Raw genomic sequence first — 27,480 nt, 5'->3', positions numbered from 1 at the left:
CTGGCTGAAAAAAGAGAAAGGTCCATCCAGTACAACCATTAAAAAAAAAAAGTTATAATCCTGTACCCACAGTTGATACAGAGGAAGGCAAAAAACCCAGCAAAGCATGATACAATTTGTTCCTGCAAGGAAACAAAATTCCTTCCTGATCCCCCAAGAGACAATCGGATATTCCCTGCACCAACTTTACCTATAAATGTTAGTATCCAGTTATATTCTGTGTATCTAAGAAAGAATCCAGGCCTTTTTTGAAGCAATCCACTGAGCTGGCCAGAACCAACTCTTGAAGGAGTCTTTTCCACATTTTCACAGCTCTCACTGTGAAGAAACCTTTCCCTAAAATGTCACACTGTAATTCAGGAGAAATAACAATCCTCTCTATCTGGTAGTTGTTATTTTTCTTGTCATGGACCCAAAATGAACACATGGGCGGTGTAATGGCCGGTGGGTTGCACTACAGTACGCAGCAGGTGACCAGATATCCAACATACCCGGAGGGATGTCAGCTACAGAAGATTCTTTGGGGACCACAGATTCTTTGACCTCAGAAGATCATGGGCTCAAATCACATTTGCACTACATGTCGTGGGCACATATTTCATTCACTTCTCTTCTCAGTCAGAGTTATGTACAGATAAACTGGCTCTCCTCTGTCTCATATGTGGTGAAGGGTCACAATGTGTAAGGGCTGGTTCACACTAGATGCAGTTCAGTATGTTTTTAATTTGCATCAAAAATGCATGCACAGTGTTTATCATGTATTCAAATAGCCGTGCATTCCTCTGCAGTCAACAAAAAAAGAACATGAGAACATGCTGCAATTTCCTGTTTGGAACGCACCTGGAACACAGCAAAACACATCAAAAATGCACCAGGATGCATCGAAAAACACATAAAAAACACAAAAGAACACACATGTCCTAAATTGACATGAATAAAAAAAAGGGGGAAACGCATCACAAACATGAATGCAGAAATGAATCTGGAACGCAGAAATTGTTTTGTGAACCGGCTCTAAAGACAGGAAACATCACATTGATAAAGGTAATTACTCATTTTAGGGATTAGGTTAGATTTTAGGGCTTTGTGAGGGTAGGGTTAACTGTCAGGGTAAGATTACATGTCATACTTTACTTTATATTTGTTTTCAGAGCAACCAGTGCAAGGCTCATAGTATCATAAACAAACTTTCCTAAACTTTGATGTGAGGCACATGTACCAACTATTGTAGTTATCAGGTTTGCAAACTTAGGCTGCAAGTAGGGTAAGTACCATATTTTTCGATCCATAAGACGCACCTAGGTTTTAGAGCAGGAAAACAAGAAAAAAAATATTCTGAACCAATGGACTGCAGACACAGTACAGGAGATGACCAGAGACTGCGGACACAGTACAGGAGATGACCAGAGACTACGGACACAATACAGGAGATGACCAGAGACTGCAGACATAGTACAGGAGATGACCAGAGACTGCAGACACAGTACAGGAGATGACCAGACACTGCAGACATAGTACAGGAGATGACCAGAGACTGCGGACAGAGTAAAGGAGATGACCAGAGACTGCAGACACAGTACAGGAGATGACCAGAGACTGCGGACATAGTACAGGAGATGACCAGAGACTGTGGACATAGTACAGAGATGACCAAAGACTGCGGACACAGTACAGGAGATGACCAGAGACTGTGGACATAGTACAGGAGATGACCAGAGACTGCAGACATAGTACAGAGATGACCAAAGACTGCGGACATAGTACAGGAGATGACCAGAGACTGTGGACATAGTACAGGAGATGACCAGAGACTGCAGACATAGTACAGAGATGACCAAAGACTGCGGACATAGTACAGGAGATGACCAGAGACTGTGGACATAGTACAGGAGATGACCAGAGACTGCGGACATAGTACAGGAGATGACCAGAGACTGCGGACATAGTACAGGAGATGACCAGAGATTGTGGACATAGTACAGGAGATGACCAGAGACTGCGGACATAGTAGAGGAGATGACCAGAGATTGTGGACATAGTACAGGAGATGACCAAAGACTGCAGACATAAAGCAGGAGATGACCAGAGATTGCGGACATAGTACAGGAGATGGCCAGAGACTGCGGACATAGTACAGGAGATGACCAGAGATTGTGGACATAGTACAGGAGATGACCAGAGACTGCGGACATAGTACAGGAGATGACCAGAGATTGTGGACATAGTACAGGAGATGACCAAAGACTGCAGACATAAAGCAGGAGATGACCAGAGATTGCGGACATAGTACAGGAGATGGCCAGAGACTGCAGACCTTTGGGGAGGGGGGGGGGTCGGGTACCCGAATTTGATAGGTACCCGCTTGTCCTCCCCCCTCCCTCCCTGTAGTCTTCTGGGACACTTGACAGGTCCCAGAAGACAACAGAGCCATTCACAAAGTGCAGCGCTTTTTGCGCATGCGCAGTGGGCACCTGGCCGTGAAGCCATAAGCTGTCACAGCCGGGTGCCCACACTAAAGATGCCGGCGCCGGGGAGAGAAGAAGGCGATCACACCGCTGGACCGAGGAACAGGTTCTGCTGCAGAGAAGAGCCGAGTGGCTGGCCCAGTATTCTAACACAGTGGCGGTGGCGGCCGCGACGACGGGGAAATACCGAAAAATACGGTACATTATCTGCAAGTGCAAAAAAAAATACCTTTTGATCCTGCCAGAAATCAAGTGTGTTGTAACATCCTGTGCACTCAAGTGAAATCCTAAACAATGCTATCATCTCTCATTAGTTCTCTCCTGTAAACATTTCCTCTGTGTTATGGGGATAAAAAAAAAGCAGGCGTTTGTGGACCAAATCAGGAGGGCAAACTATGGAGACAGTGCTGATCCTCTGAACATACTGTAATGTAAATGAGTGTTGTCAGGACTACAGGTATGTTAATAGAGGGATTACCAAGCGAAAACATAAAAAATTATTAAAAAGGAAAACTAGTACAGCTACTACACCTAAGGATTAGTTAGCTGCAATTTATTACATTTTTTATCTTGACATGGATACACTTAAAGTGAATTTAAAGGTACATGTTTTTAATAATAAAGCATCATACTTGCCTGCTCTGTGCAATGGTTTTCAGCCCCCCTCCCCTCCAACTTTCACTGGATTTGATTGGCAGCTGCCCTTGGCTCCCACTGCTGCCTCCATGTCCAGTGAGGAGAGTGAGAGAGAGCAGAGCTGCTGCTCTCAGACACAGTGCTGGATCGAGGTAGGGCTCAGGTAAGTTTTTAGGGGGGCTATTAGAAACCACGGGGCCCCATAAGCCCTCACCCCCCGAAAAAACAGAGTTTAGTATGCTTCAGTTATGAATGAACAGAGTGAGTGATTGGTACCGATCACTCATTGCCTGTGGAACTAATCATTCGGGAAAATCCCGACAGGCTGGTTGTACACAAGTCGATCGATAGGCCTTTGCCAGGAAATTTCAGGCTCTTGGGCTTAAAACATGTTCAGGATTTGCAGGTGAATCATATGCGGTCCTTTTATGACCATTTTGTCTTTTGTTTTTGTTCTAGTTACAACCTGACATGATACCTGTCCATTTTCTGTATGCCAGCCCTAGTTAACTCATAGTGGCATTAAAGCAGAGCTCCACCCAAAAGGTGTAGTTCTGCTTTAAAGACTGGTCCCCCGCTCCCCATTAAGGATTGGCACCTTTGGGGAGTGGGGGGAGCGGGTACCTGAAATTGACAGTGATGTGAAGAAACGCGTAGGCTGGGCCGATGATGTCAAGCCGCTATACTGGAAATTTACGAGCCGCCATCTTGGAAATTATCTGAGTACATTGAAACCAACAGTTTTAAAGGCGTATTCACTGCAGTGTTCCAGCAGGACACTTTTTAATGTGAGTGCACTCTTTGTTTTAAATAAATCAATAGAGTATTCAAATACTACACTATGTTAAACAGTTCTTTGCATATACGTAGAACATGGTGGATAAGAAGGAGGTGAAGCAGTCCGGAGCTGAGTGAGGAGGAGAGTGGATTTTGAGAAGCCTCATACCAAAAGCGCTGTTTGACCTATGTAATATGGGTCAAGCAAGGAGGTGAGAGTACATATGTATGACATTGCTGGAGGAACACATATACCGGTAAGTTTGATTTGTGGATATAAGAAAAAAGGAGCACTTGTGTGCACAAGATTTGAGTTTGAAGCACTGAATGGTTCACATATAAAGTACTGAAGTTTTTTATTGGATGTTGTTTTTTGTATAATATATTGACCCACTCCCACATAGTTGTCCTCCCTCCCCGTAGTCTTCTGATACATGTGACAAGTCCCAGAAAACTAAGGGACCATTCACAAAGCGTAGCACTACTCGCGCAAGCGCAGTGGGCACCCAGCAGAGAAGCTGCTAGCTGTCACAGCCGGGTGCCCATGCTGAAGATGCTGGCGTTGGGAACACAGGATGGTAAGTGAAACGAGCTGCGGGGAGGACACCATGGGCTCAAGAAACAAGTGAGTGGCTATTTTTTAAAAGTCAGCAGCTACAGTTTTTGTAGCTGCAGTTTTTGTAGCTGCTTTTATTTTTTTACAGTGTAACTGGAACTCCACTTTTAGTAGCAAAATGATACAAAGTTTATTGTGAAGTTTAGGGAAAAGTGGCATAATGGTATAATGTCTTTTTTCCTGCATCTGGTATTTGATAGAGAACCAGATAACTATTTTGTGTATGGGATAACCCCTGAAAATAATAACTGCACCAACCGACAGCAGACAGCTGCTTTAAAAACTAAAGTCAAAAATGACAAATGCCTCTAGGAAATTGTTTGGACCTTTTTTCCTGGAGTCTAATGTTATCACATATCAAACAAGGGAAAAATGAGTGTAACCTCAGAGGCACACATTACCAACAAGCACATGCAAGCTCAAGACGGCATTCCTTGGGAGCACTGAACATGAAGAATTATTGCTCCCTACCTTTGAAAACAGCAATAATGCATAAACAGTGAAGGCAAATAAAAGATGAACAGAACTATAACCATCCTGTGTATGACATCGGGGACCATTCATCATGCTGTCATACTTACCCTCTGTGAGATACAAATCACTTGTTATGGTGTAATATAATGATGATCAAGCAGCAACATACTGATTGTACACTGATTAATCAGCTAATAGAATAACACTACCAACAGGGATGATCTTCTTATTATATCTGAGCATTTAATTAAAAATACAAGAGCGAGGATAATGTGCTAACTAGGAAGCTTTCTAGCACTCTGTGGTGACGCTCACTATCTTCCAGTATGCTGTGGTAAATTGCTAGATATCTGCATTTTACTCCAGTTTACTGAGTGAACTCAATGAACCTCTTGGCTACACTGCAGTGTGAGGAGGCACACAGAAAATAATTGTTTTCTGTATGCCCTACCAGTGATCATCACTGATCTAGTGCGGAAGAACACAGCTCACCGCATTATGTGTGAAAAAGTCCTAATTGAGCTTTACACAAATTCTACCTGTAGCTTTGGGTACTGTGGAGCAACTCATCTCTAAATTTTAGAAGAGAAATAATGAACAACAATAATGAAATAATTGTTAAAGTGAATGTAATCTTAAAAATAGAAGATAAGCTATATTATAAGGAACATTTAGAAATTTTAACTGTGACTAAGCAGTGCCATGAAAATGTACCTTTTAACTTGAAGTCCTCTTATAAAGTTAAATTCATATATTGGTATGTGAGAGCGTGTGGGCACCCCTATGCCTACAGCCTCATATCTGTATATATGCAGTGTGATCTGCTACCTCTAAATGCTAGTCTCAGGAGATTTGGGGTAAGATTTGGTGATGTCACTACTGTGCTGCTCAAAGTTCTCCTTGCTGGAGGCCCTGTCATGAAGATGCAAAGCCCTGGATCTACCAAGATGGCCACCTATCTACACAGAGGCACAGTGCAGAACAAGGCATGGTAAGTCAGTAATAAGGAAAAATCAGATGCAAGGAGTCCAAAGACAATACTGATGACTAGTTAGAAAGATAGAGAAGTGACGGCAGAAAAAGACATGGTGGTCAACTGAGTCTGCCCGTTTTTTTTTGGGGGGGGGGTTGCTTGTTTTTCTGTCAACTTTTTTTGTCTGAGTATAGATCTATGCTTCTCCCACGCATGTCTGGAGCTATTTACTGTTGACTGACTTAATTCCTCTGCTGGAAGTTCATTCCAAGTATCAACTACTCTCTCAGTAAAATAGTAATTTCTGAGATTGGTTTTGAACTTTCCTCCAGTTAGTTTAAGGTCATGTCCTCGTGTTCTTGATTTTGGTTTTGTGTTGAAAGCACTGCCCTCCTGAATACTAGTCACCCCCTTGATGTATTTAAAGGTTTCAATCTTGTCTCCCCTTTCCCTTCTTTCCTCCAGACTGTACATTTTAAGTTCCTGAAGTTGCTCTTGATATGTTTTATCCTCCAGACCTTTCACCGTTTTTGTTACCCGTTTCTGGATTCATTCTATCTTATCAATATCTTTTTGTAAGTGAGATTTCCAGAACTGGACACAGTTTTCTACATGAGGTCTAACTAAAGATCTATATAGGGGAATCGGGACCTCCTTCCTCCTGCTGGAGACCCCTCTAGTGATGCATCCTAGAATTCTATTTGCTCTCCCCACTGCCTGGTCACACTGTTTGCTCATTTTGCAATCATCTGAATTAAGTAACCCCAAGTCCTTTTCCTCTGTAGTGCTGGCCAACAATGTACCCCCAATGTTGTACTCTCTCAATGGATTCTTTTCCCTAGGTGCATTATTTTACATTTAGAAACATTGCAATTTCCACTTTTTTGGCCAATCTTCCAACAATGACAAATCATGATCCATGTTACAGACACATCCAGGGATATCAACCCCATTGCACACCTTTGTGTCTTCAGCAAAAAGACATACCTTACCCAACAAAAGTTTAGTTATATCACTTACATATAGATTAAATAGAGCAGGACCTAGTACAGAGCCTTGTGGTACACCACTAATGACTGGTCTCTTTTCCGAGTGAACGCCACTTACAACCACGCTCTGGAATCTATCCTTTAGCCAGCCGAATATCCCCTGAACCATCCAAGGGTTGAGTCCTAGCTTGTACAACTTTTGTTTTAGATCATTATGTGGAACTGTATCAAATGCCTTGCTGAAATCAAGATATGCTATGCCCACAGCACCATTCTGGTCCAAAACATTGGTAATATAGTAAATCAGTAGATCAGTAAAGCATGCTGCAAGTTGTGTGTTTTTAAGTGATCAATTATCCTTCTTTTCAAGAGTGATTCCATTACCCTGACTACAACCAATGTTAGACTCACTGGAGTGTAATTGCCAGCTTCTACCTTGCTGCCCTTCTTGTGGATAGGTAGAATATTAGCTGTCGGCCAGTCATAAGGAACTTCTCCTGTTAGAAGAGACTGAATAAAAAGATCAGTTATTGGTCCAACATCTATACCTCAAAGTTCTCCTAGAACTCTGGGATGACTACCATCAGGGCCCATTGCTTTTTTAATCTTTAACCGAGCCAGTTCCTCTGCTACCTCTGTCTCCAGAAATCCTAAAAATTATCCATCATTACTAGAACCAATATGATTTCCTAACTTATTATTGTTAGTATAATTTATTTCTGAGAAGACTGAACAAAAGTCATTGTTTAAGTGGTTTGCTGCATGCAGGTCTCCCTTACATAAGTGTTGTGCCCAGTCTTCATTTGAGTGATCCCATCGTATTTTTTCTTTCTATCACTAATGTACCTAAAAAAGGTTTTACCTCCTTTCTTAATAGATTTCGCAATTTCCTCCTCTTTCTGTGCTTTGGTAGCACTGATAATGTGTTTGGCCTACTTTGTCTATTCTTCTACTCTTCTGTCAGCTAAACCTCCTGTTTCCTTGAATCTCCTATATGATTATTTTTTTCCCTTTATTATCCTACTTATCTCTTTAATGAACCATATTGGGTTTTTTTTTCAGTTTATTCTTACTAACTTACCTAACATGTAATCTAGTTGCCTCTAGGATGGTAAACTTTAACACTGTCCACTGATTACTTACTCCTGTCATTTTACTCCAACCTTTCAACTAATTTTTTAGAAATTCACCCATTTCAGCAAAATTCAGCTTTTTGAGAGCTGTAACTTTTGTTTTTGCATATGATTTTTCAGTCCTTATTTTAATATCAAACCAAAGACATTGGTGATCACTAGAACCCAAATTTTCTCCCACCTCAACATTGGACAGTCGATCCCCTAGTTTTTTGTTCTATGCCTTTTTTTTGGGAACAGCTGCCTGAGTTCAGTTCTTTTAGGGTTACTTTCATGGAAAAGTAATCTGTGATAGATCGCTTTTTAGCCACTAAGGAGCTATTTCCTAGTGTTTGAGAGGTAATTATATCCAGGGCTGCTGTTAGAAACCACGGGGCCCCATACAGCCAACGTGACAGGGCCACCCCAACAAAAAAAAAACACAGTTTACTATGCTTCAGTTATGAATGAACACAGTGAGTAATCAGTACTGATCACTTGCAGTGTGTTTATTTAGGAAAGGAAGGGGCTGTTAAATGTGACATTTATTGGACCCTTCCACCACTCTCCATCCAGGGGGAACCTATTGTGTGCTTGCAGCTGGTGGTGGGAAGGAGAGATGAGAAAGCACTTCGGGGGTGGGGGTCACAAAAAAGGGACTGGGCAACTGGGGCAAATGTATGGTGAATGGGGGGGAGGCAATTACTGGAACCAATCCCCTGTATGGCTCTATCTGCAGCAGCTGAAAGCCAGCGGGAGGGAGAGGAAAAGAAGCCAGATTTCAGCTGCTGCAGAGAGAACCATATAGCGGATTGGTTCCAGTAATTGCCCCCCCCCCACCCGCCATGCTGATCACCCTCCCTGCTCACATCCAATTCAGCCAGCTGCCCAGGCCCCCCTGCTGGTCTGGCCCCCATACAAGAGGGCGGTGTTTCTCCCTTATCCACGGCCCTGATCATATCCTGAATGCCTGCTTTTTGCTTTTTTTCTTTGCCAAATGTCAATATGGATACCAACTAATGTGCCATAAGAAAGATAAGCTTGCAGTTGCAGTTCAGCCCAGGGGCGGACTGACCATTTGGAAACTCGGGCACTGCCTGAGGGCCCGGGGTCAGTAGGGAGCCCCATGAGATGCCCCTGGTACCTTTTTCATAGGTTTTTTTGAGTTTGGGCGAGGACACAGGGGCCCCATGATCCTCTATTGCCTGGGAGCCCCATGAGTTGTCAGTCCGCCCCTGGTTCAGCCCCACTGACTTACAGGGGAACTTTAATTATACAGTTTGATAATAATAAATGTGCTTTAACAAAAGAACATGCAGTACATCCCACATTAATAACTATGCTACCAAAATTAGTGTGTGCTATAAATTGCCTCCAGCATTGCTCCTGTTTCTTTTTTTTGGAGGCCCTCATTTTGTTGTAGCCCAGAGCAGTCACTTTCTTATTGGAAACTCTCCCCCTCTCCTTGGTCTCAAAAACTATATGTCACTTTCTTCAATTAAAATATGTACACTTCCAGTCTTGATTGTATGTCTTGGCACAGATAAAGAGGAAAGTTGGCAGAAGCATTAAGCCCGTTTCAGACGGGCGTTCCAATCATGTCGCCCTGTCAGTTTTTCAGGTGCACCTGATTAAAATTTTCATGCATTCCTATAGCCGTTCGGGAATAAATGGATTTGTGTCCATTTACTCTATCTACCTCTCTCCATGTCCCATCGTTTAGGTGGAGCAGATCAGAGGTAGCCAGGTGTAAATGGACTCCCAGATGCGCACAGAGCAGAGTGGGCTGCTTAAGAAGCTCTGCTCCGATCAGCAGGGGATCAGCTCACAGATTCCCTGCTGATCAGAACAGAATCCTTTTTAAAGGGCCCTTACAGTGCTGAATTTCACAGACTGAGAGTATCAAGTAGGTAAGATAAAACACAATCCTTGTAAGTTTAACCCTTCTGTGTCTCCCTGGCAGCAGAGTTTGTCCTGTCACCTCTCCTGCTTTATTTTGCTCTTTTCTCCCTCCTTAATCTGTGTTCACTCAACACAGTCTGTGCCATTTCTTTTTCTTTCTTCTCCATTCAGCAACAGAAATCGTAAATCTGCTCTATGTTTATGCTAGAGATGAGAAGCATGGAAGGCTTCCCGGTTACTGCTAGCAAGGGGGAAGCATAGCTACGAAAAGAAAAAAAGTGTTAAGTGCTTCCTGCTTTAAATGTTGAGCATGTATTGCTCCACAGTGGCTGCAGGTACAGAGGCCAGTAAGGGCTTCTTTTTAAACACATGTACAGTTTGTTGAGAAATTGTAAATATTTTAATGTCCATAGCCTGGTCACACATTTACTTTAAAGGGAATCTGAAGGGATTGAAGCAAAACAGCTGTGAGTTAAGGTCCTGATCGAAACAGACTGTACTAGTTTTGAATCAGATAAGCTTAACTTACTCACTAAGAATGCTTACTTGTTCAAGTGAACCTGTGAACCAGCAGCCTTGTGCAGCGGAAGAGGAATTTTAAAAAAATGAATTTTGTTTGCACACAACAGGACAATAACGAAATGAATGCAGCTTCACTGAGCTGGATGATAAAATGTACTCATTTACTTAATCTCAATGAACCACTGTCTGAAACTATGTTGTGGTGCTTGAATGAAAGAAGGTGAATACCCTGCAACCGCCTTAGGGCTCATCTACACAGGGCGTTTGGAAAACTCTTCTGATAGCTGGAAACTGACTGTTAGAAAACATAGGTTAAAAAACGTCAGTTTAGCCGCGTTTGCATACCGAGTTTATGTGTGTTTGTGTTTAGAAGCGTTTTTAAAAGATAACCTCAGGAGAACCTCCCAAATGCCCAGAATGCACTGAAAAATAGTAAGTAATTAACTATTTCAGACATTTTGAGAGAAGTAGAGAGAGCAAAAGCAGAGAGAGCAGTATGTGTTGAGATTACCTGTCTTTTCTGGTTGCATTCACTATGGATCCCATCATGAGCACAATTCAGCACGTTCAACCATTTTTCCTTCCCACCAAACCTGGAATTGATGCACTGGGGTACCGGGTCCATATGAATACATGGAAAACGCTTTGCATGCATTTTTGATGAAGAAAAAAGGCTCTGGAGAGCATCTGGATATGGACCAGTCAAAAAACACGTCTAAACGCAAACACGCATAATCAAGCATTTGATGTTTGAAGTAAAATCTACTCCTGAACGCAGTTTTGGTGCGTTCAAAAAAACGACTGTAAACTCAACTGCCTGTAAATGACTGTAAACGACTATGTGTATATGGACACATAGGAAAACATTAGGGAAAGTTCAGGGGCTGCTAAAAAAAACGCTGAACAGCTCCTGAATGTCAGTTTAGCAGCTGCAGTGTACATGAGGCCTTAAAAGTGCCTATACATGTGGGCTTGGCTGCTTATACAGAAAAGGTCGGACCCTCAGAAAATCATCTTTGAATCCACGCTTCAGTCAAAATAGAAAATTGATCCTTGAAAAGTATACAGTGAACACATCACATTTCCTCCAAACTTTGCTGTAATACAAATGTCCATCACAGGTTCTTTACTATGTCATGTAAAACAGAATTTATTTCAGGTACTTATAGAATGTTAGTACTGAGAGGTATCACATAGCTGCCAATCATATTCAAGCTTGCCTTAGAGGTTTGAATGTTATTGGTGATACAGAAAGCTGAAACAGAGAGAGGACGTTACACAGTACAGGTTTCAGAAAGTACAGTACTAATGAATCTGTGATGTGCTTCCCTGGATTCTGACATTCCTGTTTCATCCCATGACCTATGGGGGATTTTGTACAATTTATTCATTATTTATTTATTTATTTCAGGTACTTATATAGCACCGTCAATTTACGCAGCGCTTTACACATATATTTTGTACATTCACATCAGTCCCTAACCCTCAAGGGGTGTACAATCTAAGGTCCCTAACTTACATTCATACATACACATACTAGAGCCAATTTAGACAGGATCCAATTCACCTACCAGCATGTCTTTGGAGTGTGGGAGGAAACTGGAGTACCCAGAGGAAACCCACGCAGGCACAGGGAGAACATGCAAACTCCAGGCAAGTGGTGCTGTGGTTGGGATTTGAACCAACTACCCTAGTACTGCCAGGTGGAAATGCTAACCATTTAGCCACTGTGCTGCCCAACAAGGCAGAGGCTTTGACTGGCTGCCTCTGCCTCAGTATCAAATCAATGCCTCTGTTCCACACAGAATATGCTTTAGACTCCATTCACACTTGCGTGACTCCAAAGTCTCACGATATCCTTTGGAACACAACTTTGACTTTGATCCAACTTTACACTCTCTGGAGTCGCACCAAAGGACTGCAGGCACTTTCAAAGTCACTGTGACTGTAAGTCACATCCATTTGAACGGGTGCCATTGAGAAGAATGGGATATGACTTGACATGCAACTTTCATGTCCTAAGTCACACAACAAGTCATGTTAGAGCCTAAGTACTTTTTACGTGCTGACTCAGCTAGCCCTCCTCTCCCTGCATAGCTTTTTATGTAGCTGCCAGGGAAGAGACATACTATACAGTTTCGCCTGAGAGACAGCTCTGAGCCTTCTGGGCCTGCTGACACTACATCCAAGATGGTGGCCCCCAGCAGAAGTCTCAGGGCTTCTAAATGTCTACACAAGGGAGACTTTCACAGGCATTTTATTATTAAAATATATTAAACACATACATAATCTTTTAAGAAGTTTATTGTTGAAATGAATGGTCTGGTAACAAGTTTCCTTTAAATCAGAACTCCACTTTTGTTAATAAGAAAAATCAGTATAGCATGTTCAATTGATGTATGAATATTTAGTAATGTAATGTTATTAAAAAATATCTTTTCTTTTCAATCTGTAGCAGCTGTGATTTTCTAAAACTGTTAAAAAAAATGTCAATACAATATGGCAACCTAAAGGCACTCTGTAAGTCCCTGATGTACAGATAGCCCCAGAAATATCATATATAGCTTGTGCGATTGGCTCACTGATTTTCTCAGATAAGATACAATTCAAATTTGTTTCCTCTTGTACCAAATTATATTGTAACTGTAATGTCTACCTTCATTTTGTAAAGTTCTGCCCAAACTGTTGGCACTATATAAATTCTGTATAATAATAATAATAATAATAATAATTTTAGGCATCCGCTGCTACAGGAACTTTATTTTTGGTGAAATACTCCCTAAGGGTTAACTACTTCTAAGGTGACGCAGACCCTTTAGAAAAGAAAATGGTAGGAATCTACAATAGTTCTACAACAAATTTTTAAAACATTGAAATGTACATAGGTCACATCTAAAGTGGAGTTACACTATAAAGAGGAAATAAACTTGACTAATAATAACCTGCGAGTAGGCAGCTCTTTATGGCAGACGAGCCATGCTGTCTTTTTTGCAATAACAAACGCTTACCTGCCTTCTCACTGTCTTCTATTTATTGCACACTGAGCTGCTCAACGTGCATTCCTTGCACACTCTGGCTGTGCCAAAATTATTGACTCTGGTGCGCATGCACTGTCAAGACCAGCCAATCAAGAGGCTGAAAACCCGGGGAGAAGATGACAGAAGCCAGCGAGGGATTAAGGACCACATTGGTAGAATGCGGAGGTTAGCATTTCTGTGAGTTTAGTTCCACTTTAAGCATCACATTGATCTGTCTGTTTGCCATTACTTGGTTTATTTTTTCTGTGAAATGTACCTCTGCCATTCAAAAAAGAGCTAACCAAATTTTTATCTTATTAACAGCAGCTCATTATCCTTTTGTTTTTTTATCTAGATAAGATTAGATATACAGAGTAATTTACATGCTGCTTCTTTACACTAGATACATCATTATGCATGAAAAAGACTTATCAACAACTCAAAAGTAATCATTACTTTATTACAGAATAATTGGCTTTTCTAAATAAGGCTGGCTAAATGCAGTTGTAGACATAAGATATCTGTCTCCATATACAGGTGATTAAAGGTATATGTAGACTTAGGAGGTAATCAGACATAGAGGCATGATTGAAGTTACCTCTAGTAACTTAAGCTGGCTATAGATTATTATTATTACAGGTACAATTTTACGCAGCGCTTCACATATATATTGTACATTCACATCAGTCCCTAACCCTCAAGGGGAGTACAATCTAAGGTCCCTAACTGACATTCATACATACACATACTACAATACAGGATCCAATTAACCTACTAGCATGTCTTTGGAGTGTGGGAGGAAATCGGAGTACCCGGAGGAAACCCACGCAGGCACAGGGAGAACATGCAAACTCCAGGCAGATGGTGCCGTGGCTGGGATTCGAACCAACGACCCTAGTACTGCCAGGCAAAAGTGCTAACCATTTAGCCACTGTGCTGCCCATATATATAAAATATCAGCCAGTTCAGCAGGGATGACTTGCGTACAACCAGCATCTTGACTTTTTAGCATACAATTATTGCCTGTGGCTATAGCTGCTAGCAGTAATCATTGTGTTCTGCAGTCAGGAAAGGCTCCCCATGCACCCCTGCCGGCACAGCACAATAGCACTGCAGGAGACATTACCCCATCAACACATACTGTGTTTATGGGGGAATCAAGTGACTTTCTTTCTTTCCACCCATAGTGGAAAGAGCAAAAAAATCAATTAATTTATGGCTTGATTTAGGCCTTAGCAGTCCTTAGATATAGTGGCTGTATTAGTTCTTTGTTGATTTTTCATTTGGTGATTCAGCCAGTAACACACTTCCAACTCTCATACACCCGTATGTATCAGGACAACAAATACAGGATAGGCCTACAGGACTCTGCCCCCCTCATTTCTCCATAACATAGAGGGGTGCGATTCTTTAGTCCTCAGAGATGACTAAGAACTATACAGCTGACAACAGTCAGCACTAGCAGACAGCACATAAAGCTATCACCTCACTATTATTATTATTAATATTGTTACTATACAGGATTTATATAGTTTGCGCACAACAAGAGGACAGTACAGTACATTTACAATACAATTCAATACAGGCAGAATCAGAGCACCCTGTTCGTCAAAGCTTCTGGTCTGATCAACAGATTACATATCCTTTAAGGAAAAATTGTATCAACAAGTCAATAAATCTTGATTTTCTTTTAGATTTCAGTAATTTTCAACACTTCATACTGTTTATGGTTAGGTGACAGTCACACAATGGTCACGGAACAGTAATTTGCAAGATCCAGCATGAAACTCAAACACCAGAGTACAAATGCCTGCAGCTTTTCTCATAGAATTCAGTGAGCCTGAAATCTCTAGATGATGAGTTAAACAGTACCCCTGTTTGATTGCACCTGTTGTGTGTCATATCATTGGACTTACTCACATGGCAGAGTATTGCCTGCTAGTATCATCAAATCAATGCCTTTAAAAACAAGAGTTCAGGTGGCATTTAAAGGGATCTAACAGCCTGTCTTACTTCTTTAGTATTTATGATGTATTCTGAAGAGTGTTAGCCCAAATAACACACACATATGTACTGTACGTGTGTGTGTTTGTAATATATATATATATATATATATATATATATATATATATATACACAGTTGTGTTCAAAATCATAGCAGTCAGACATCACTAACCTGATCAATCACTGTTTTTGGTGGAAATTATATTTCTACATGGCAAATAATTTACTAGCAGGTATAGTAGAGTAATAGAAATCCAACAGACCCAACAGTCATGACATGCATGCTGCTGATTCTGTGTAATTGAATCACTAATTGAAAGGGGCATGTTCAAAATAATAGCAGTGTGGAGTTCTATTAGTGAGGTCATTCATTCTTTGAAATACAGGTGGCAACTATTGCCTTTATTTAAGGAAGGAAGGCAGCAAATGTTGTACATGCTGGTTACAGTGCATTTCTCTCTGAAATTCTGAGGAAAATGGGTCTTTCCAGACACTGTTCAGAAGAACAGCGTACCTTGATTAAAAAGTTGATTGGAGAGGGGAAAACATATAAAGAAGTGCAGAAAATGATAGGCTGCTCAGCTAAAATGATCGCAAATGCTTTAAAATGGCAACCAAAACCTGAAAGAAGTGTAAGAAAGTGAAAAAACTACCATTCAATTGGATAGAAGAATAGCCAAAATGGCAAGGACTCAGCCAACAATCAGCTCCAGGAAGATCAAAGAAGGTCTAAAGTTACCTGTGAGTACTGTTACAATTAGAAGACGCCTATGTGAAGCCAAGCTATCTGCAAGAAGCCCCCGCAAAGTCCCACTGTTGAAAAAAAGACGTGCTGAAGAGGTTACAATTTGCCAAAGAGCACATTGACTGGCCTAAAGAGAAATGGCGCAACATTTTGTGGACTGATGAAAGTAAGATTGTTCTTTTTGAACAGTCTAATATTCACTTTTCTTCAATATTTTAGAGGAACAACACAAATTTGATATATTTTTCTTCATGTTTTAATTTGGAATAGAACGTGTAGTGTTCCCAATGCATTTGTGTGTATGGAAATAAGAGCTATTAGAAGGATTTTGAGCTTTATTCACTTTTTTCAACACACTGCTATTATTTTGAACACAACTGTATATATATATATATATATATATATACATGTATATATATATATATATACATATATATATATATATATATATATATATATATAAAATGCCTTATAAAGTATTCATACCCCTTGAAATTTTCCACATTTTGTCATGTTACAACCAAAAATCTAAATGCATTTTATTGGAATTTTATGTGATAGACCAACACAAATTGGCACAGAACTGAGAAGTGGAAGGAAAATGATAAATGGTTTTCAACATTTTTTACAAATAAATATCTGAAAAGTGTTGTGTGCATTTGTATTCAGCCCCCTTTACTCTGATACCCCTAACTAAAATCCAGTGGAACCAATATCCTTCAGAAGTCACCTAATTAGTAAATAGAGTCCACCTGTGTGTAATTCAATCTCAGTATAAATACAGCTGTTCTGTGAAGCCCTCAGAGGTTTGTTAGAGAACATTAGTGAACAAACAACACCATGAAAGCCAAGGAACAAACCAGACAGGTCACAGATAAAGTTGTGGAGAAGTTTAAAATGGTTAGGTTATAAAAAAATATCCCAAGCTTTCAACATCTCACGGAACACTGTTCAATCCATCATCCGAAAATGGAAAGTGTATGGCACAATTGCAAACCTACCAAGACATAGCTGTCCACCTCAAGTGACAGGCTGGGCAGGGAAAGCATTGATTAGAGAAGCAGCCAAGAGGCCCATGGTAACTCTGGAGGAGTTGCAGAGATCCACAGCTCAGGTGGGAGAATCTGTCTACAGGACAACTATTAGTTGTGCACTCAAAAAAACTGGCCTTTATGGAAGAGTGGGAAAAAGAAAGCCATTGCTGAAAGAAAGCCATAAGAAGTCCCGTTTACAGTTTGCGAGAAGCCATGTGGGGGACACAGCAAACATGTGGAAGAAGGTGCTCTGGTCAGATGAGACCAAAATTGAACTTTTTGACCTAAAAGCAAAATGTTGTGTGTGGCAGAAAACTAACACAGCACATTACCCTCAACACACCATCCCCACTGTGAAAGATGGTGGTGGCAGCATCATGTTGTGGGGATGCTCTTCTTTAGCAGGGACAGGGAAGCTGGTCAGAGTTGATGGGAAGATGGATGAAGCCAAATGCAGGGCAATCTTAGAAGAAAACCTGTTAGAGTCTGCAAAAGACTTGAGATTGGGGTGAAGGTTCACCTTCCAGCAGCACAACAACCCTAAACATACAGCCAGAGCTACAATGGAAAGGTTTAGAACAAAGCATATTCATGTGTTAGAATGGCTCAAGTCCAGAACTAAATCCAATCTTTGGCAAGACTTGAAAAATGCTCTCCATCCAATCTTACAGAGCTGGAGCCAATTTGAAAAGAAGAATGGGCAAACAAAAATTTCACTGTCTAGATGTGCAAAGCTGGTAGAGACATCCCCAAAAAGACTTGCAGCTGTAATTGCAGCGAAAGGTGGTTCTACAAAGTATTGACTCAGGGGGGCTGAATACAAATGGACACTACACTTTCCACATATTTATTTGTTAAAAAGTTTGAAAACCATTTATCATTTTCCTTCCACTTCACAATTATGTGCCATTTTGTGTTGGTCTATCACATAAAATCCCAATAAAATACATTTTTGTTTTTGGTTGTAACATGACAAAATGTGGAAAATTTCAAGGGGTATGAATACCTTTTCAAGGCACTGTGTGTATATATATATATATATATATATATATATATATATATATATATATATACACACTATATTGACAAAAGTATTGGGATAACCCTCCAAATATGTTCCAATCACCACCTCCATGGCCACAGGTATATAAAATCAATTATATTGGAAAATATAAAATCAAGCACCGCGGTACTGTGATAGGTTGCCACCTGTGCAATAAGTCCATCTGTGAAAATTCCTTGCTACTAAATATTCCACGGTCAGCTGTTAGTGGTATTTTAACAAAGTGGAAGCAACTGGGAACAACTCAGCAACGAAGTGGTAGGCCATGTAAAATGGCAGAGCAGGGTCAACACGTGCTAAAGCGCACAGTGCGCAAAAGTCACCAACTGTATGCACAGTCAATAGCTAAAGACCTCCAAACTTCGTGTGACCTTCAGAATAGCACATCAACAGTGTGTAGAGGGCTTCATGGAATGGGTTTCTATGGCTGACCAGCTGCATCCAAGTCTTACATCACTAAGTGCAATGCAAAGCGTCGGATACAGTGGTGTAAAGCACGCCGCCACTGGACTCCAGAGCAGTGGAGACGTGTTCTCTGGTGTGACCAATCATGCTCCTCTGGCTGGCAATTGGAAGGATATGTCTGGGTTTGGCAGTTGCCAGGAGAACAGTACATGCCTGTCTGCATTTTGCCAAGTATAAAGTTTGGTGGAGGGGGGATTATGGTGTTGGGTTTGTTCTTCAGGGGTTGGGCTTGGCCCCTTAGTTCTAGTGAAGGGAACTCTTAAGGCATCAGCATACCAAGACATTTTGGACAATTTCATGCTCCCAACTTTGTGAGAACAGTTTGAGGATGGCCCCTTCCTGTTCCAACATGACTGCACTCCAGTGCACAAAGCAAGGTCCATAAAGACATGGTTGAGCGAGTTTGCGGTGAAATTTGACTGGCCTGCACAGAGTCCTGAACTCAACCAAATAGAACACCTTTGGAATGAATTAGAGTGGAGACTGCTAGCCAGGCCTTCTCATCTGACATCAGTGCCTGACCACACAAATGCGTTTCTGGAAGAATGGTCAAACATTCCCATAGACACACTCCTAAACCTTGTGGACAGCCTTCCCAGAAGAGTTGAAGCTGTTATAGTTTGAAGGGTGGGCCAACGCTATATTGAACCCAATACCATTAAAGTTAATGTGTTTCTTAATGACATTACCATTAAGATCAACAGCACAACCATTGGTCCTTCCCCTCATGCCATGGTGCTCGGTGTAATTCTAGACTCTGACCTCTCCTTTGGGCCCCACATCCAATCACTGGCTAAATCCTGCCGCCTCAACCTCTGCAACATATCCAAAATCCACCCCTTTCTGACCAATGACACCACAAAACAATTTATCCACACATTGATTATATCCCACCTTGATTACTGCAACTCCCTCCTTACTATTATGAATGCTACTTGCTAGACTCAAACACCTTACCAACCGATCAGCGACTGCTGCCCCTCTCTGCCAATCCCTTCATCGGCTTCCACTATCCAAACATATAAAAAACAAAATACTAACCACAGCATAGAAAGCCATCCACAATACTGCCCCTAACTACATCACCAACCTCATCTGCAGACATCGTCCAAATTGCCCACTCTGCTCCTCCCAAGACATCTTGCTCTCTAGCTCCCTCGTCACCTTCTCCCACGCTCTCCAGAGCCTCTCCCATCCTCTGGAACTCCCTATCGCAGTATGTCCGGTCAGCCCCCATCCTGTCTGCCTTTAAGCAATCTTTTAAAACTCACTTATTCAGGGAAGCCTACCCCACTTCCTCCTAAGAACTGTACTTGAGCCACCTCCATCAGATCATCCCCTGCAGATATCACCTTTGTTACCACCTCCCCCTTCCTTAAGATTGTAAGCTCCACAAGCAGGGCCCTCCTATTCCTTCTGTACTGAAATGTATTGTAATTGTACTGTCTCCCTTTATATTGTAAAGCGCTGCGCAAACTGTTGGCGCAATATAAATCCTGTATAATAATAATGTGCATGTAAAGGCAGGCATCCCAATACTTTTGGCAATATAGTGTGTGTGTATATGCATATATATATATATATATATATACTTTTTTTTGTTTCCTAATGTGTGCTTGCATGCTGATACTATTTGTTACAGGTTAGAAAACATTCACTCCTGCTTAAATGTATTTCGGTGCTAGTGACAATTTGGCACATGTGGCCAGCCATAATGGCCTCTCCTAAACATTTCTAATTATGTTAATTATACTGATGTACACCTAGCTGCTTCGATTTTGGAAACTGTAAAAGAGTTTTCACACTGTATGTGACTATCAATCAACTAGCTTCCACCCAAGGTACTTGTTATTCTTCCCACATAAGTCCACGCCTATCTCTTTCAATGAAGGACTCCTCAGGTTCCTTACTGAGTTAAATATTTTCACAGCTGTGGCCTTTTACAAGGAACCTTCTGCTTCTTTTTGCTCACTGATAATGTACAAGGGTAGAAGGTGAGAATCTGTGATTGCTGGCCATTCCTTTGTAGATAAAATTACTAACACTCATGGATATTTAATCATCTGTGTAAACTGACACACTTTGTGTTAACACTGATAACACCTTAAAAAAAGAGATTCAATTAAATATGTACCTGAAATCACCTAAAATATTAATCTCATTCTCTCCAGCAATATATTCTGAGCATTATTCCATAAATGTAGAACTGAACTTGAACTGAACATAAATATTACATTATATATATATATATATATATATATATATATATATATATATATATATAGATAATATATACTATATAATATATATATTATATAATATATTATATATATATATATATATATATATATATATATATACACAGAAACACACAAAGCTCTGGACCACCACCTCAGTAATGGAAGAAATTTCTTTCAATTTAGCTGAAACAGTATGACCAAACTCCCAACATTTTTCCAATAAGTATTTTGGAAGCAAAAACAATATTTTGGTTGTTTTATCACTGATCACCATCTGATCATCTTCTGAATTGTGTGGCCATTGTGTGCAACCATTTGTAATATTAGTTTTAGTATTATGACACTGTCCCAAAGAATCTTTATAGTGGGTAAGAATCTCTGTACACAAGGGGTGTCTGAAGATACAAATAAACTCTGCAGCTTTGACTAAAGTTAGATAATGCCCTTGCAATAGTTGTAGGCCTCCCGAAGCCTAGCTGAAAAATTCCCAAAGATGGCAATCCCCTTCCCGGCCCTGTTGCTAGAACATTGCTAAGACACTCCAAGCTATTACTGCCCAACCTCACCATCACAGGAATGAGTTTACAAACACGCAAACTCATACCGGGTACTCCGGTTTCCTCCCACACTCCAAAGACATGCTTGTAGGTTAATTGGTTTCTGTCTAAATTGGCCCTTGTATGTGTATGAATGTGGCTTAGGGACCTTAGATTGTACGCCCCTTGAGGGTTAGAGACTAATGTGAATGTACAATATATATATATGTAAAAGCACTGCGTAAATTGACAGCGCTATATAAGTACCTGAATTAAATAAATAAATGTACATGCATGGTTCACTATCATCTACTATGATGGGGGGAAAAAATCAAATGCAATGGGGTTAGAAACAAAATAAGAGCTTGTGTGATGATGGTGGAGGTGAGTAGTAACGGTTGGGAGGGTCTTAGCAACATCCTGGCAACAAGGCAGCACAGGAAGTACCATCTCTGGGAGTTTTTCAGTCAGGCTTACACCTATAGCAAGGGCATTGTGAGGTTTAGTCAAAGTTGCAGTTTGTGCAAGGGGATACAATCTCTGGGAGGTAAGTGAATGGCCTATAGCTACAAAAAGGGTATTATCCAACTTTAGTCAAAGCTTCACAGTTTGTTTTATCTACAGGCACCCATTACCTGCATATGAAGTTTTTTGGTATAGTTTAATCTTGTAAAAGGAATGGGACTTTACTATATAAAACATACAATGTTACGATGGTCATACATGTGAAAATTTAAAAGAGCAATCAAACTTTCAATTCCATTTTTTGTGGAACTCACTCATTCACCCATCATTTGAAAGCACAAAATGGTGGTTTAGACCCAACCAAACCTTGTGGAAAAATCTAACCGCTTATGAAGACATTGCTGCTTTTTTTTCTGTTTTTGATTTGTTCCTTTACTAAACTGAATTGAAGCAATCAATTTCTTGCCCTGATTTAAATTCACATTCACTTGACTTTTGCTAGTTTTTTAACTTGTGGGTGGTAGATTCTGAGACAGGTATCCCTTTTTCTAGCACCAGCCAGGCCTAAACATTTTAGGCAGAACTTTACTCAAAAAGTTAAGTCCCACTGGATGGCTCCCTCCGCCAGATGATAACCGATTTTTATTGGTACCTGATCCCACTTCTGCAATCCTCAGCTAGTCAAGGATAACCTTCATCCCCCCATTCCCTCCCCTCATGCAGTCTCTTGGAACACATTACATGTCCCGGAGGCTGCGGGACCATTCACAAAGTGCCGCATGAGCTCATGCATGTGCAGTGTGTAGCTGGATGTCCTGGGGAGCAGGCTGTGGTTCCTGAGGAACTTAAGGTTTAAATCAGTTCTTTAGTCAAGAGATACATTGTAAGTAAACTAAACTAGTACCAAACTAAGCAGGCCATACACGGAGCAAATTTCTTTACTGCAACCACGGGGGACCATGTAGACAGGGGAATTGTGCCAGTAGAGCAGGGGAAACCATCCCCAACGCGAGAACATAGTGATTATTGCTTGCAGTTATACCATCCACTAGCAATAGTTGTTTGTAAAATCTGGCAGGCTCGTTGTCAGCCTGCCCATGCATGTTTCAAATCTCGGCCAGTTCCTGCTGAACCTTGTCCTGAATATGCTCAGACATTTTTATGTCCTATTTGCAGGTTTCGGTTGTGAAATCCATTCTTGATTAGTAAACGATTCTGCCAAACATTGGATCTGAAAAAACACAATGCACAGGCAACTTCTACAAATATAGCTCATATTTAGTGCATTTATTACTGCCTATAGCTTATTACTAACATGAAATATTGCTGCGTGAATCAAAAATGCAGCAATAAAGTACAAGGTCGCACAAATTTCATGGCAAGTGATGTGTGGAGCCCATTAGCATGGACAGTGTTGTTGGAGTGAATTTAATCTTGCCATTCTCAAGTGTTCCTGCTGTGCAGGTGTCCATGTAAATATGCAGCCTAAGTGCATTTGCTATTAAAATCTTGTAAGCATTAAGTACACATATACAGTATGTCCCCATACTTAGGGAATTGTGATGATGTAGATGACGAGAACAAGTACTCAGCATGTATAGTTAATTATGTGCAAAACACAATTTGCACAGCAAAGTTAGCACTGAGCACATGAAAAGATCACATGCAAGCCATGCATGGATGGTGACATGCCTGAAAAAGATGCAAATCCCCTTGGCTTCAAGGCCAAATCTTTAAGTAAGTATGTAGTATACAGCTACAGTTGTGCTCAAAAGTTTGCATACCCTGGCAGAAATTGTGAAATTTTGGCATTAATATTGAAAATATGACTGATCATGCCAAAAAATGCTTTTATTGAAGGATGATGATCACATGAAGCCATTTATTATCAAATAGTTGTTTGGCTCCTTTTTAAATCATAATGATAACAGAAATCACCCAAATGGCCATGATCAAAAGTTTACATACCCTGGAATGTTTGGCCTTGGTACAGACACACAAGATGACACACAAGGGTTAAAATGCCAATTAGAGGTAATGTCTCACATCTGCGGCTTTTTAAATTGCAATTAGTGCCCGCGTATAATTAGTCAATGAGTTTGTTAGCTCTTACATGGAAGCACTAACTAGGCTAGATACTGAGCCATGAGGATCAGAAAAGAACTGTCAAAAGTCCTGCGTAACAAGGTAATGGAACCTTATAAAGATGGAAAAGGACATAAAAAGGACATACCTGACCTTAAAGTGATTCTAAAGGTTAATTTAAAAAAAAAAAAAAACAAACATGTCAATACTTACCTTCTCTGTGTAGTAGTTTTGCACAGAACAGCCTGGATCCTCCTCTTCTCGGGTCCCCCGCAGGCTCTCCTGGCCCCTCCCACCTGTCGCTTACCCCCAAAGCAAGCAGCTCACTATACGGACACCCGCTGCTCCATGTGTCTGTTCGCACACAGAGCCACAGCTAGGCCCTACCCCCTCTCTGTTCTCATTGGCTCACTGGCTTTGATTGACAGCAGTGGGAGCCAATGGCTTCCGCTTCTGTCTCAGCCAATGAGAAGAGGGAGTCCCAGGGTAGCCAAGACTCCAGTGCACATTGCTGGATCAAGAGAGGGCTTAGGCGAGTATTAAGGGGGGCTGGAGGGGATTCTGCACACAGAAGTTTTTTTACCTTCATGCATAGAATGCACGTAGGTAGAAAAAAACCTTGAACCTTTACAACCACTTTAATAACACACTGAGTATGACTTTTATGAGATACTACATCTGTGTTTTATTGCTACAGATTTAATACAGTTCAAACTCCAAACAGGCAAACATAAATAAATCACATGTATTAATAAGGAATAACATAGGTGCACCTAGCATCATATATATTTCTTCTTTAAAAAAACATGTATGCTGAGTAACTAAAACTAAAATAGGTAAATATTACATCTCATAAAGATCAGAGTACTCATTTTGACAACACCTTCATCTAGTTTTCTCTCCAAAAGGAATGAGACATCTTTATTCAGGCACCATCCAAGGGCAGCAACTACTTCCTTGAATGGAATGCTTGCTCAGGGATGGTACAGTCCTGCAAATCCTGGTGCCTATGCCCCTCTTGGCTGTGATCACAAATGTGTGATACAGCTCACTTCCTTTTGCAGCCTCTCATCTTGTCATTTGGTAAAAATGTAGATGTCTGATCACTGGGGGAGGAGAGCAAAAAAATGCTTCCTCCTGTTTGCAGCAGACTGATGACATCATCTAAGCCTAGGCAACATCTGGAGTACAAGAACTGCTTTTAGGGCTTGTTCACATTTGACTAAATTTCTAACTCTTAACAAACGCGCCTATAGCATTGGTATGGGATTTAGACAGGCCTTAATGAGCTTTAGTTTGGGTGTTAGACTGGCATTTTGCAAGAGTTAAAAAGGCTCCCAAAAAACACCCTATGCGCATTTATGATGCATTTTATAAGGGCTTTACAAATGCTAAAACCACGCCACATACTCCTATAATAAATTGTAATGTTATTAACGTGCTGCAACCACAGTGCAAATGCCCCACAAACGCAGAGCGTCACCATAAACTTGAATGGGGTGCATTGAAAGGCTTCAAACTCCTCCAGACTCAACATGAGGCTTCAATTTCTAAGCAACGTGATGCTAACTCTTCATGTTTTGATAATGTGAACAACACTGTGTGACATCCATAATATCATTTGCATAGGCGTTTGAGGAGCCCCTCCCCAAACTCCCCGAACACCCCTCAAACTCCTGCTTCCAATGCCAGTGTGAACTAGGCCTTAATGAAAAAAAGGTATAGCTTTAGTAATTTATCAATGAAGACAAGTAAAGTTACTAAAAGCTACTTTGCTTCTACCTGAAAATGTCTATGTAAATATTTCCATAAATTTTAAAATACTTACTTTATAAATAAATGCTGGCAGTTGAATTCATGTCCAGTTACAGCCAAGTCTTTTCTAATATCATAATTACCTAAGCTCATAAACTGTAAATGATAAAGGCACTGTAGTTTGTTTTATAAAAATTATGGAAAATAAAAGTTACTGCCCACAGGAACTAAAGTTCAATAGCCATTTTGTAGTACATCTTAAAAAAATTCTAAATAAATTCTGAGGAATTGCTATAGGCAATTGCATATTCTTCCACTTCTCCGGTCTTCAGAAATGAGCTTAACTGTGAATTTTATATGTCCTGCCTATGTGTGTATTGTCTTACCTGTGAGAGGTTTAATCCATTAAGGGGATGGCATTGTTCTTCTACTTTCTCTACTGCTCCAGTCCTTTTTTTAAGACGTTCAGCTTCCTGGGCAAGATATAAATCCAGTACTGGGACACCTCTTGACTTAATATCCACCTCTGTCAGAGAATTTACCATCAGCATAACCCATACAGGTCTCTTTCGTTCCCAGTTTCCTGCTATTGCATTAAATAAGTAGTCTGCATAAAGTCCTTTTCCTCTTTGATCTGGCGTCATCCACGAGGGCATCATGAGTTTAACGTATTCCAAATGGCGCTTTAGTCTGCGGTAAATGTCTCTTGGAAGAACACTTTGTAGATTTTCACCCTGAGGCAGCATTTGGCAACTGGTCAGAGCAGAAATTGTATATGGGTCTGTCAAATCCAACTCAAAATACACAATATTACTCTGCTGGAAAGCTTTCTTAGAGTTTTCTGGAATAAAATCCCACACCCTTGTGTATGGGACATGAATAGTGCCAAAAAAGTATGAAGGAGGGTCTCGTTTGATGGTCCAAAGGAAGGAGTTCAAATTACTTTGCTGAAAAAAGAAAGAAAAAGAAAAATTACAAAGCTTAAAAAGACATTTTTATTAACATTGGTGACATTATATCAAATTGGCAAGAAAGCCTTGTTTGTAGATGTTTTATCACAATATAACAATTTTAAAATCAAGTTTAATGCTATATCATAACATAATGTACATTTTGGCTAATTCCTGGAGAATATATTTGAGTAAACATACTTGCCAACATCAGAAGCTGAGAAAAAGAGACAATCTGGAAAGGAAAAAAACATACCTTGCATGCCTGGAGATAAATTGTTGTGGTTAAACTTCATTGGATAATGGGCATGGTATCATTAGTCAGTCGGAGGACAAAAAAGCCACGGGCAGTGGTCAGTGGAAGTGAAATATGCCTGGTGTTGGTGATTAACAGAAGGAAAAAATGCTTAAAGTTGGTGGTAAGTGGAAGGAAGAAAATTCTCAGTGTTGGTGGTCAACAGGAGAGAAAAAAAAATGTGAAGGGAGGAGGACAGTGATGCTTAATGTGGGGAAAAGAGGGCATTGGTGTTCGCTGGGGGAAGAAGGGGGCAATGGTACTGTGTGGAGGGAGTCGGGGGCACTGGATGTCTGTGGGGAGAGAGTGGGGCACTGGTGCGTGGTGAGTTAGGGTGGGAGACATTGGCATTTTGTGGGA

General features: G+C 40.7%; 1 protein-coding gene across 1 annotated transcript in view; it reads right to left on the bottom strand.

Moving 5' to 3' along the window:
• The window catches only part of LOC149467965 (metalloprotease TIKI1-like), a 185,344-nt gene that overhangs the window by 103,658 nt on the left and 54,206 nt on the right, over window positions 1–27,480 (bottom strand). The window contains exon 2 of the mRNA XM_089670859.1: window positions 26,262–26,822. Coding sequence (XP_089526985.1) covers window positions 26,262–26,822 — 561 coding nt within the window. The remainder of the gene's footprint in view (window positions 1–26,261; window positions 26,823–27,480) is intronic.

Source organism: Staurois parvus, unplaced genomic scaffold (genome assembly GCF_062004578.1).
Source record: "Staurois parvus isolate SC_StPar_1 unplaced genomic scaffold, SC_StPar_1.0 ptg000096l, whole genome shotgun sequence".
Lineage (NCBI taxonomy): Eukaryota > Metazoa > Chordata > Amphibia > Anura > Ranidae > Staurois > Staurois parvus.
Note: the sequence above shows the minus strand (reverse complement) of the source record. Positions and strands in the feature narration are given on the sequence as shown.